The sequence below is a fragment of the Gossypium hirsutum genome, chromosome A13, assembly GCF_007990345.1.
Source record: "Gossypium hirsutum isolate 1008001.06 chromosome A13, Gossypium_hirsutum_v2.1, whole genome shotgun sequence".
NCBI lineage: Eukaryota > Viridiplantae > Streptophyta > Magnoliopsida > Malvales > Malvaceae > Gossypium > Gossypium hirsutum.
In genome coordinates this window covers 104293487-104306546 of record NC_053436.1, presented here as the reverse complement: position 1 = coordinate 104306546, position 13060 = coordinate 104293487, and the positions used below count along the sequence as shown (strand labels likewise).

Sequence of the window (13060 nt, the reverse complement as noted above, 5' to 3'; positions counted from 1 at the left end):
GTTTAGTTCTTTGGATTAGCAAAGTAGAGACAGCCCATGACCTGCCATTTGGTTTCATCTACGTGTACCCATTTCCCATTATGGTATTCACGTACCTTTGTAATAAATAGATTTTGGCCCATACGTTTCTCCTATTCTTCACAAGTCTTGTAATTTTCTCTTTATTCCCTATACCTTTTTCATATCCTAAATTAGACTTTTACAAGATCAGGCTGTAACGAGAATTTTGATAAAATTATAAACTTAAAAAATGAGTTTGAATAAAAAATTAAGATTTATTTTCTAAGTGGGCTGAGCTTTGAGTAAGCTTTTTCCTAGCCCGAATTTGTAAAAAAGAAATTGTTGCTATTTTTGTACTGTTTTTATTATTTTGCCATCATTTTATTATTATATTTAGATATTATATAACTTTTATTTTATTATTAATTTTATTATTATTTTAGAGGTATTTAATGTTATCATGGTAAAATTATTTTTTTAAATATATTGAGTAGCCATTTATCTTAGTGTTATTTAAATATATTTTTTAACTTTTTTTTCTATTTATTGGGAAATATTTATTTTAATATTTTTAATGAATTTGATGTATTGTATTTTTAAAATTTATTTTTATATAAAAAATAATATAAAAATTTTTATACAGGCAAGCCAAGCAGGACTCAGATTTTAGCATTTTTATTCAGACCGAGTTTGAGCAAAATTTTATACCCATTTTTCAAGTCAAGCATGGGCCTAATTATTTTGCTCGACCTAACCCAAACTCGGCCTGGCCCATGAACAATTCTATCCTAAATCATTTAAGTTATTTTATATTTTTTTGATAAATTTTAATATGTTAATTCTCTCAAAAACAAATTATACATTAATAATTTATATTATATAACAAGGAGTTCCCTCTTCCTTCCATTTAAAAGGTTGTAAGGTTTTGTTCGCTTCAAATAAATTTTATTCTTTTCATATTTACTTTTGATTGTTATTAATTGTATGAATTATTTTATCTAGTTTTAGGTTAGGTTTTTATTTGATTTTCGAAATTGTAAGATTTGAAATCCTATATAAAAACTTCAATATCGATATTTTTTATTTCTTCGATTAAGGATATAGACATCATTGTCTCATAAAATTATATTGATATCAAGTTAAAAAAAATCTATTGATTCAGCATTGATAGGCGTACAATTGAAAAAATTGAGACGATCATTTGTTGTATTCAGTTTATCGAAGAACACATTGACATGTTCAATTAAGTAGTTAATTGGATTCGTAAAGAAAAATAGCAATCGGATTTAAATAACCCATGCAGTTGAGATCGTTGGTTCAAGTTAGGCCCTTCTAGTTCGCAAGGGTTAGTTGTTGGCGTTCCTACAATTAATTTACACACGGAAGGGTTGGTGTTCTGAAGCATCCTCGATCGCTATAATTGACTTATCGATTGAAGGAGAGTACTTGTTAACAATGATTGATTCAGAATTGGAGCTAAAAATCGAGCCTGGAGCTAAATTTTCATCTCATTGGTTTATTCAATTTAATTTTGTTTTTGTTTTTTTTTTATGGTTAATTCGATTTCAAATATTTCTCTTATTTTTACTTTTATCCAATTTAAATTTTCCTGTTTATTCTTGCACAGACCGTCACAATCATGAGTATGACAATTGCCTAATGTGCAACCTAGTTAGTTTTTGTAGGATCAATTCTACTCCCTCTATTACTATTTATTTACGGTTTAAGCATAAAAATATTATTTTTAGTGAATTCGACACCCATCAACTCAAGCCGACATTTTGAACAATTAAACCCACTTCCACTAGTTCAAATAACATCTACTTCTTCTACACTCGTTGGACTGGACTACCCTACCCTAGCAATGGGATCAGTGGGTCCAATCCTATTCTATTCTTTTTCCTATTTTCTACTCCATGGAAGCCTGAATTTCTTCTAAGGTACGTCCCTTCGTCTCAGGTACCAACTTCCAGATGAACACTATCGCTACTACACAGAATATAGCAAACATCAAAAATGTACCTGCAAAACCAACAAATTAAGAGCAAACCAAACCTGTTCAATACATCAAACATTTTCGACACGGATTTATTTAAATTTGAAAATCTTTTATATATTTGGAAGACCATATTTATCATCATATATTGTGTCGAAAAAGGAAGATTTAATTACCATATGAGTTCCAGTCCATGAGAAAGCTGAAAGTAAAGGAAACAACCCAAGAACCACCCCAGCTGACCAATGTTACGAGGCTGCCTGCAATGCCTTTGATGTGGAGAGGGAATATCTGCACCACATTCTCAACTTAATCACCCCTACTCATTCATCAATTCATTTAAAAGCTAATGAAAAAACTACATGTTCTTGTTTACCTCAGACATTACAATCCATGGAATTCCACCCAATCCAAGACAATAGGAGCCCATATATATCTGCAAAAAGAGGATGTGTACTTAAGAGTTTCAATCTCAACATTTGCAATCTTTTCTGTCCATAAAATAAGAAACCAGTTTATGGTTTTGTTGATTTACCATGATGCCAATTATTGTAAACATGGGACCCATATCAGAAACCAATGCATGTTCCTGTTGAAGAAAATACAGTATGTCAAGAGATAAACATGATCAAACAAATTTCAGAAAGTAACAAAAGATTGCAAGTTTGATAAAATATACCTGTTGATAAGTTAAATTAAAAAGGGGTTGAAAAGTCAAAAATGGTGGGAGGTGCAATTGGCACCGAAAGAAAAAAAATAGTTGGCAAGTTGTTTAAAGTTGAAAGGGATAATTACAATTTTGGTCCCTAATTTTTAGGCCATTTGCAAGTTAGTCCCTGAACCTCAACTATAAATAGGCCTAACCATTTCTCATTTCAACCATCCCAACCAATCTTTCTCTCTTAGTTTTCTCTCTTCTCCCATTTGAGAATTCTCAAGGAATTCTATTTGTTTGTAATATTGTGAAGATAGTAAAGTTATCATCTGGTGTTAGTGCCCGAGGACGTAGGTATAATTTACCGAACCTCGTTAAAACTCTTGTGTTCTTTCTTGTCCTATTTTTCTTTCAATATTTGAGGGTATAATAGTAGTATTTAATTGTGCTATTAAATTACTATAGAAGGGATATTCTGACTAAGGAAAGACTTGGTATTTAAGAGATCCATGTGATCCACCTCTCTTCCCTGGGAATTGAACTTTGTGTGATTTTTTAGTACAATAATTTACACGTTTCCGACCCTATTGGAACAACAAGTGGTATCAAGAGCCGAAGGTTAATCGTAGTATGCTCTGTGGTTGCAGTTTAAACTGATCTTCCACATCAGAAAAGATTTCCTTAGGTATATTGAAAGATTATGGAGAAAACGGTCGGTGTAGGAGCTTCAACATCGTCCATGTGGACAAGACCGACAATTGCAAATGCAAGATTGGCCGTGGAGATCTTTGATGGCACGGGCCATTTTGGTATGTGGCAAAGTGAGGTTCTAGATGCCCTTTTTCAGCAGGGTTTAGACATTGCAATTGATGAAGAGAAACCAGATGATGTACAGGAGAAAGATTGGAAGGCGATCAATCGGTTGGCATGTGGCACAATTCGATCATGCCTTTCTCGAGAGCAGAGGTATGCTTTTTCAAAGGAGACTTCTGCAAATAAGTTGTGGGTGGCACTTGAAGAAAATTTTTTGAAGAAAAACAGTCAAAATAAGCTCCACTTGAAGAAAAGACTGTTTCGCTTCACATACGTCCCAAGTACCACAATGAATGATCACATCACCAAATTTAATCAGTTAGTCACTGATTTGCTGAATATGGATGAGACATTCAAAGATGAAGATTTGGCTTTGATGCTGTTGGGGTCACTTCCTGAGGAGTTTGAGTTCCTAGAAACTACTCTACTTCATGGCAGGAGTGATATATCTCTGAGCGAAGTCTGTGCGGCCTTATACAGTTATGAACAGAGAAAGAAGGACAAACAGAAAAACTCAATCAGAGATACAGAAGCTTTAGTAGTCCGAGGTCGTTCATATACTCGGAAGAAAACTCAAAAGGGGAGATCAAAGTCAAAGTCCAGACTCGGGAAAGATGAATGTGCTTTTTGTCATGAGAAAGGCCACTGGAAGAAAAATTGTCCAAAGCTGAAGAATAAGGGAAAAGCTGCTGTAGATGCTTGTGTTGCAAAGCATGATACTAGTGACTCTGAACTATCACTGGTTGCATCATCATCGTCGTTCCATTCAGATGAGTGGATATTGGATTCGGGTTGTACCTATCATATGTCCCCTAACCGGGAGTGGTTCTCTGATTTAGTAGAACTAAATGGAGGAGTTGTTTATATGGGCAATGACAATGCCTGTAAAACTGTTGGGATAGGTTCAATCCAATTAAAGAATCAAGATGGATCAACCAGAGTTCTGACTGATGTTCGGTACGTGCCCAGTTTGAAGAAAAATCTCATCTCATTGGGAGCCTTGGAATCCAATGGTTCAGTTGTTACTATGAGAGATGGGATTTTGAAAGTGACATCTGGCGCACTTGTGATATTGAAGGGCATCAGGAAAAATAACTTGTATTACTACCAAGGTAGTACAGTTATTGGAGCAGTCGCTGCAGCTTCCGGTAACAAAGACTTGGACTCAATGCAGTTGTGGCATATGAAGTTGGGACATGCCAGCGAAAAATCCTTGCAAATTCTGGCAAAGCAAGGATTGTTGAAAGGTGCAAAGGCTTGCAAATTAAAATTTTGTGAGCACTGTGTTCTGGGAAAGCAAAAGAGAGTGAAATTCGGCACTGCTATCCATAATACAAAAGGTATTTTGGAATATATTCACTCAGATGTGTGGGGGCCTTCCAAAACACCTTCGTTGGGAGGAAAACACTACTTTGTTACTTTTGTTGATGACTTTTCCAGAAGAGTTTGGGTGTATACCATGAAAACTAAAGATGAAGTGCTTGGAGTTTTTCTTAAATGGAAAACTATGATCGAAAACCAGACTGGCAAGAAAATCAAGCGGCTTAGGACGGACAATGGAGGGGAATATAAAAGTGATCCGTTCTTTGATGTGTGCCAAGAGTATGGTATTGTTCGACACTTCACAGTTAGGGATACACCACAACAGAATGGAGTGGCAGAGCGTATGAATCGAACATTGCTGGAGAAAGTTCGATGTATGTTGTCCAATGCTGAGTTGGGCAAGCAATTTTGGGCTGAGGCTGTGACATACGCTGGCCATCTTGTTAATCGTTTGCCATCATCTGCATTAGAAAGAAAAACTCCTATGGAGGTATGGTCTGGAAAACCGGCTACAGATTATGATTCCTTACATGTGTTTGGATCCACTGCATATTACCATGTGAAGGAGTCAAAGTTAGATCCGAGGGCAAAGAAAGCTCTCTTTATGGGAATCACTTCTGGAGTGAAGGGATTTCGTCTTTGGTGCTTAAGCACAAAGAAAATGATCTGTAGCAGAGATGTTACCTTTGATGAATCTGCCACATTGAAAAAGGTAGCAGATAAAGATATTCAGACGAGCAATACTCCACAGCAGGTGGAGTGTACTCCAAAACAGGTGGAGTTTGAGCAGATGGGGATTTGCCCAGTTAATAAGTCTAATTCTCCAGCCACAATGGAGGAATTAGAGGTTGAAGAGGTTCTGACCCAAGAACCACTAAGTACACCAGAACCAGTTGCAGTTGCAAGGCCACGGAGAGAAATTCGTAAACCTGCTCGATTTACTGATATGGTGGCCTACGCCCTTCCCGTTGTTGATGATATTCCTATCACTTATCAAGAAGCAATGCAAAGCTTAGAAAGTGATAAATGGAAAAGCGCCATGGATGAAGAAATGCAGTCTCTCCGGAAGAACAATACTTGGGAGTTGGCGCAATTACCGAAAGGTAAAAGGGCAATCGGATGCAAGTGGGTATTCGCAAAGAAAGATGGATCTCCTAGCAAGAAGGATATTCGCTACAAGGCAAGATTGGTAGCTAAAGGCTACGCTCAGAAGGAGGGAATTGACTACAATGATGTATTTTCCCCTGTTGTGAAGCATTCCTCCATTAGAATTTTGTTGGCCTTGGTAGCACAGTTGAATTTGGAGCTAGCTCAACTTGATGTTAAGACGGCTTTCTTGCATGGTGAGTTAGAAGAGGAGATCTATATGACTCAGCCAGAAGGATACACAGATGCTGGTGGTAGAAATTGGGTTTGTAAGCTTAACAAATCGCTATATGGATTGAAGCAATCCCCGAGGCAGTGGTACAAGCGATTTGATAGCTTTATGAGAAGGCAGAAGTACACAAGAAGCAAATATGACAATTGTGTGTATTTGCAGAAGCTGCATGACGGATCTTTCATTTATCTACTCTTGTATGTTGATGATATGTTAATCGCTTCGAAGAGCCAAAATGAGATAGATAAGCTGAAGGCTCAGTTGAATCAAGAGTTCGAGATGAAAGATCTAGGTGAGGCCAAGAAGATTCTCGGCATGGAGATAAGTAGAGATAGACAGAGAGGCAAGCTTTGTTTGAATCAGAAGCAATATCTGAAAAAGGTATTACAATGTTTTGGTGTAAATGAAAACACAAAACATGTAAGTACCCCACTTGCTTCTCATTTGAAACTTAGTGCTCAATTATCTCCGAAAACTGAAGAAGAAAGAGAATATATGGCAAAAGTCCCATATGCTAATGCAGTTGGGAGTTTGATGTATGCGATGGTGTGTACGAGGCCTGACATTTCACAAGCTGTTGGAGTTGTGAGCAGGTATATGCATGATCCTGGAAAAGGACATTGGCAAGCTGTGAAATGGATTCTACGGTATCTTCAAAAAACCGTAGATGTTGGTTTAATTTTTGAACAGGATGAAGCACTTGGTCAGTTTGTAGTTGGATATGTTGATTCCGACTTTGCTGGTGATTTAGATAAACGTCGTTCAACTACGGGGTATCTGTTTACTCTTGCGAAAGCCCCAGTGAGTTGGAAGTCTACCTTACAGTCTACAGTAGCTGTGTCTACTACAGAGGCAGAATATATGGCAGTTACAGAAGCTGTTAAGGAGGCTATTTGGCTTAATGGATTATTGAAAGACTTGGGAGTTGATCAAAGTCACATTAGTCTATATTGTGATAGTCAGAGCGCTATTCATTTAGCGAAAAATCAAGTCTATCATTCAAGAACCAAGCATATCGACGTAAGATATCACTTTGTGCGGGAAGTCTTTGAAAAAGGAAAAATTCTACTTGAGAAGATTCCGACAACAGATAATCCCGCAGATATGATGACCAAGGTGGTAACAACAATCAAGTTTAATCATTGTTTGAACTTGATTAACATCCTGAGAATTTGAGCACCTTTAGGTGTATGGCGCTCGAGAGCGCATTTGGAGGCACTACAAAAGATAGCTTTATCGAATTTGGGGAGTTGAAGGAAGTGTGTGAAGATGTGATTATCCTAATCAAATCTTCAAGGTGGAGATTGTTGATAAGTTAAATTAAAAAGGGGTTGAAAAGTCAAAAATGGTGGGAGGTGCAATTGGCACCGAAAGAAAAAAAATAGTTGGCAAGTTGTTTAAAGTTGAAAGGGATAATTACAATTTTGGTCCCTAATTTTAGGCCATTTGCAAGTTAGTCCCTGAACCTCAACTATAAATAGGCCTAACCATTTCTCATTTCAACCATCCCAACCAATCTTTCTCTCTTAGTTTTCTCTCTTCTCCCATTTGAGAATTCTCAAGGAATTCTATTTGTTTGTAATATTGTGAAGATAGTAAAGTTATCATCTGGTGTTAGTGCCCGAGGACGTAGGTATAATTTACCGAACCTCGTTAAAACTCTTGTGTTCTTTCTTATCCTATTTTTCTTTCAATATTTGAGGGTATAATAGTAGTATTTAATTGTGCTATTAAATTACTATAGAAGGGATATTCTGACTAAGGAAAGACTTGGTATTTAAGAGATCCATGTGATCCACCTCTCTTCCCTGGGAATTGAACTTTGTGTGATTTTTTAGTACAATAATTTACACGCTTCCGACCCTATTGGAACAACAATACCTTCAAACCGAAGGAGGCTCCAGTAAGTAGACTGCCAAGGAGCATTCCACTTGCAGAAATCTGAAACAGAAATACACATTTTAATATGAATTTTTTATTAGTTATTTAACAATCTGTATAGATTTATCTACCATTAAGAGAGGCCTTCTTCCAGCTTTATCGATTATAACAGCACCAAGCAAAAGAACAATTATCTGAAGGATCAAAGAAACATGGTTTTATGTCACTGATAGTGGATCAAAATAAGAGAATGGGAGGGAGAGAAAAAAAAGATTGAAACCTGTAAACATGCATAGAGAATGCTTCCAACATTTGGAGGAACTCCTGAAATGAGAGAAAAATATAAATTGTCTCTCTTGGTGTCATTGGACATTTTGGGATTCGGTCATCATCCGAACTCCAATCATTATTTAATAATATAGAAATCAGATTACCTGCAGATGTAAAAATTTGGTTTGCATAGAAAACTACTCCATTGTAACCAGAGAACTGTTGGAACACCATCAGTCCAACTCCAATCTGTATGCCATTTGTTGAGCATAAAAGGGAAACAAAAGAAAAGGCATTAAGTAAGTGAAAACAAGCGAAATCGACGACAGAGAGTCGAAATCCGTAAAATAACAATCGTAATATCGTGTTGCCATACTTACAATGACTAAACGTAAGTTTCGTTCGAGAAATAAATCCAACACAGTGGCTTTTGGAAGATGCTGAAGTGTTACCAAAGATTCCTATGACTTAAAAAAATTAGTCTCAATTCCCAAAATAAGGATTAAAAAAGGGGGAAAATGCGATTGAGTTAAGTACTTCTATTGCAGCTTCTTCTCTTGAAACATCAGCAGTATCTCCACGAAGCTTCTGAAGTGCAGCATTGAACTCAGCTTGGCAGCCAACCATTGCCTGTATACCACACAACTCACTCAATGATTTTCAAGCAATGAACTTCTTGATACTAAAGAATGTGCAACATTTTTTCAAGTTTCTAGCCTATGTCGAGAGCATATGCAAATATGGCTATAGAGTTATGATTCTTCGAGGACCCTAGTTTTTACAGTAAGAAAGTGATCTTACCAGCCATCTAGGGGAATCTGGGATGAAATATAGCCCCAAAATCATAACAGCACATGGAATCATTCCTGCAACAGAGAATCAACTTCAGGTAAACCAAATGAAACAATCAAATAAGACTAAAATCTGATTCTAATTTACAAGTTTATCTTCCCATGAACACAATATATGTAGTAACTAACTTACCAGTTAAAGCCAGTGTTCTCCAAGAAACAAATGCACCTACTGTATATGCCACCAGCAGACCAGTGGAAATAGCAACCTGCCAAAGTAGATTTAGTGTAAAATCATCAAAGAAAAAAAATGGCTCCCATAAAGTTATGTTACTCGAAGATAGTCGTGTTTTAAATATGGGTATGTGTTCGAAGGATATGTGTCAGATATGAATAACACACTTGAAACACTTCAAGGGAAAGTAAAAAGAGTTCGAGCAACTTTGATACCTGATGTACTGTTAATAAAGCCCCCCTAAGGTGTGTTGGGGTGATCTCAGCAATGAAAACCGGCACCTATAAAACCAGGAGTGTTAAAGAGGATATAACACAATAATTAAATCTCAATTAGCCTAAAATTCCATATAGAAAGTGAAGGTATACCACATAGGAGTTAACACCAATCCCATATCCTGTTAAAAATCTTCCGACATCTAGAGATAGAGGTCCCTGGAAAAAAGAACGGAGTTCATTCAGCAACTTATCGAGGTAAGAACTGTTACGGAAATTGATGGAGAATTTTTTAACATAAAAACAAACCAGAGATAAATAGATTATGAGCCATCCTGCAATGGAGATGATTGATGACATCTTCATAGTCTGCAATGACAGAAATATAGAAAGTTTAAGCAGAGAATTTAGTGATCAAATGTTGCTTAATCCATAGGATGATTATACAGTAACAGGATATGTCCAAATGTAATATGTATATGTTCATGTCTCCAACACCGATATGTTCAATTTTTTCATAATCTTTCTATATATTCTGCAGATCTTTAGAGGGTCGTATTTTCATAATCATAGTTAGATGTAGGTCGGATATGAGTACCCCTTTACGGCCAATGAGGTCAGCAGCACGCCCGCAAGAGATTGAACCAACCATTGCACCGATAGTCAGTATGGATCCAAACATTGAATACTGCAAATAGACAACAAAGTTTCAATATTTTGTTGCGGATATTTATATACAAAACTCACTCCTGAATTCGGGTAACGTTAAGAAAGAGATAAGCTAATTTCTTGCTCATGTACCTCTTCAGAGGACATTCCAAGTTCCTCCATTATACCTTGCTGAGTAGGCGAAGAGTATCCTATCTGAAAAACAAAGAAAACCCAACAAAAAAATGATCAGTTCATTGACAAACAATAACTGAAAAGCTTGTTAATTGGCTAAGATGATAGAGAAACTTACACTTGAGCCAAACTCAAAAGAGCCCATCACTGCAACAAATGTGCAGAAAATAACCATAAACAGATTCCCATTATCGTGCGAGTTTTGTTGTTTTTCATCTTTATGAAAAAATGGCTGATACAAGCTGCCACTTGATCCTATCTCAATATCCTGTGAGTCCGCCATTTTCATCTTCCTTATGAAACTCTTACCCTGCACTGCAGTCCTTAACCTGCAAACTGAAGACCAAAAAACTAAGAGATGCATCAAGCAAGAATCTGAAATATGAAAAACAAACTAAAACCGGCCGGACCTGCAATTTTCCCCTCTATTTTTCCTGCGTTTTCCTACAGGCTCACATGAATGAAGGAGAATCTTTTATGATCCTGTTTCAGCAATATAATTTTGATGGAAATTACATAGACCAGAAAGCAAAAATGGTAAGTCCATAAGCTTCAGCTTTTGCATGCTTCAGTATCCAAAATCATGCATTTATATGGTTTGCAAAAAAGAGAAAATAGAATTAGCCAAGCTGTAAAATGATAAAATCCAGGTACAAAAATATCTCTAGTCTGTCCCAGATATTTGTCATATGTCCATAAATATCAAAGTGAAGATACATATTGGATTACTCATATAATAGTCGGTTTCATGCATATTTTTAGGATTTTCTTTTAAATATAGAGCCTGCAATGATTGCATTTTCGTCAATGATTTTGGACCCACAACAAAACTAGAAGTGTCCAGGTATGGCTAGTTAATGACTTTTTGGGTATTTTTTTGGCCAACTTTTGATCTTTGCCCATACATTTTATGCCACCTTCATCCCCCTATTATCTCTTATTCTATGATTCAAAAGGCCAACCATCTCTAGGAACTTCGTAAATAATTACAACACTGCCGCAAAATAATATACAATTTTTCTATAACATATCATTGATACAGAGTTTAGTACTAGTAAAGTTCCATTTCCGAAATTATTTATGGAAATGGATCGTTTTTAAAAATAATGATGGATATGGACCGAAAACACAAAAATGTGTTAATATGGATATATTTTCAGAGGATATCTTAAAAAAACGCTTCCACATCAATGTTTTTTCCTTGAGTCAGGCAAAAACACGCTAACGTGGATGTACTTTAGTCAAAAGCGCTGATGAGGATGTTTAGAAAAGTTTAAATCAGGGTATTAAGTTTTTAATTGTTTAGGGTTTTAGGGTTTAATTTTTTTAATTGCTAAGTATTATTTTAGAAAAAATAATTTTGACAAGATGTGTTCTGAAAAAATTATTTTGACGAGCTTATCGTACTCTTTGTACTTCAGTCGAATCATCCCTGACACCAGGATGTCTCTCGTAACCAGTTCATATCGATTTGACCTCCGTAAATAATATTCGGAATCACACCCAAAAATCGTAACATATGACTCCTCAATCAGTAGATTGAGCGAACCCGATGAGAACGGACCCATCCACCGATAACCTCAACTATAACTACACATCCTCCAAAGTGATGGCACACTCCCCATATGAAAGATGAAATGTGTGTGTCTTAGGTCTTCATCTCTCCACAAACGCGCTGATGAGTTTCAGTATAACATCCGTAACCCGTGTCCGTCGCCGGAACAGGGTTACGAAGTATTACCAAAATTTACAGAACAAGTACACATAACTCATGTCATTTATTATTCATAATCAAAACTAATCATATCGTCCCTTAAATGGACCCTCGAGGCCCAATTTAAGCATTAGATGCAAGTCGGGTGTAACACCCCTAACCCCGTCCCGTTGCCAGAACAGGATCACAGAGTATTACCAATCATTTTAGTACATTTACACTAAGACATGAATAAATGAAATTTAATACATCCAAACATAGCTTTAATGAGCCCACAGTACCTATTAAACATAGTTAAAATAAACTGGGGCTCGACTGTAAGCTTAGAAAATTTCTCTTTTAATTTTAAATTTTTCATCTTTTAAACAGTTCCACATGCCCGTGTGGCTTGGGACACGCCCGTGTCCTCAGCTCGTGTGCAACATTGACTTTTAAACACGGCTATGACTCATGCCCGTGTAGCCTGCCCGTGTACTAAATTGACTTTAAGACACAACCGTGGCAACCAACGCACAAGCTCGTGGACTAACTTGGTTGTAACTATTTAGGTGCAGGGGACACACAGCCTAACAACATGTGCATATATAAGCCATGTGTCTCACACGGCTTGGTCACACGCCCGTGTGACAAACCATGTAGACTCGAAATGAACCTTGTATTTTAAAATTTACCAACCCTGCAATTTGTGGACAACAAGTACTACAAAAATTTCTTCATTCAACCAATCAAGTATAACTAAACACACTTAATACTTATTAAACTATCATTTCATAATCTAACACATATACTCAATAATGCCTTAAGCTAACCATTCAAAGTTTCACCCATGTGCCATTGTATTCAATTCAAAAGATTATACATTATAGTATTCTCCTTACAACTATTAACTATCTATTATCATTTTTCATTAACATAACTTATAACCAAAATAGCATTAAACAACCTA

The 13060-nt window shown here is 36.4% G+C and overlaps 1 protein-coding gene across 1 annotated transcript; it reads right to left on the bottom strand.

The window, feature by feature from the left end:
* Positions 1-1779: 1779 nt before the first annotated feature.
* On the bottom strand, positions 1780-10723 carry LOC107894441 (sugar transporter ERD6-like 8). The gene is made up of 18 exons (XM_041085548.1): positions 10519-10723; positions 10359-10421; positions 10156-10245; positions 9867-9926; positions 9711-9776; positions 9558-9623; positions 9301-9376; positions 9118-9182; positions 8854-8946; positions 8697-8777; positions 8481-8565; positions 8327-8370; positions 8178-8240; positions 8047-8106; positions 2532-2585; positions 2373-2432; positions 2173-2287; positions 1780-2022 (listed from the first exon to the last, which is right to left on the bottom strand). Exons 1-18 carry the CDS (start codon positions 10687-10689, stop codon positions 1910-1912), a joined length of 1425 nt encoding a protein of 474 aa, XP_040941482.1. The 5' UTR covers positions 10690-10723; the 3' UTR covers positions 1780-1909.
* Between the last annotated feature and the right edge of the window lie 2337 nt (positions 10724-13060).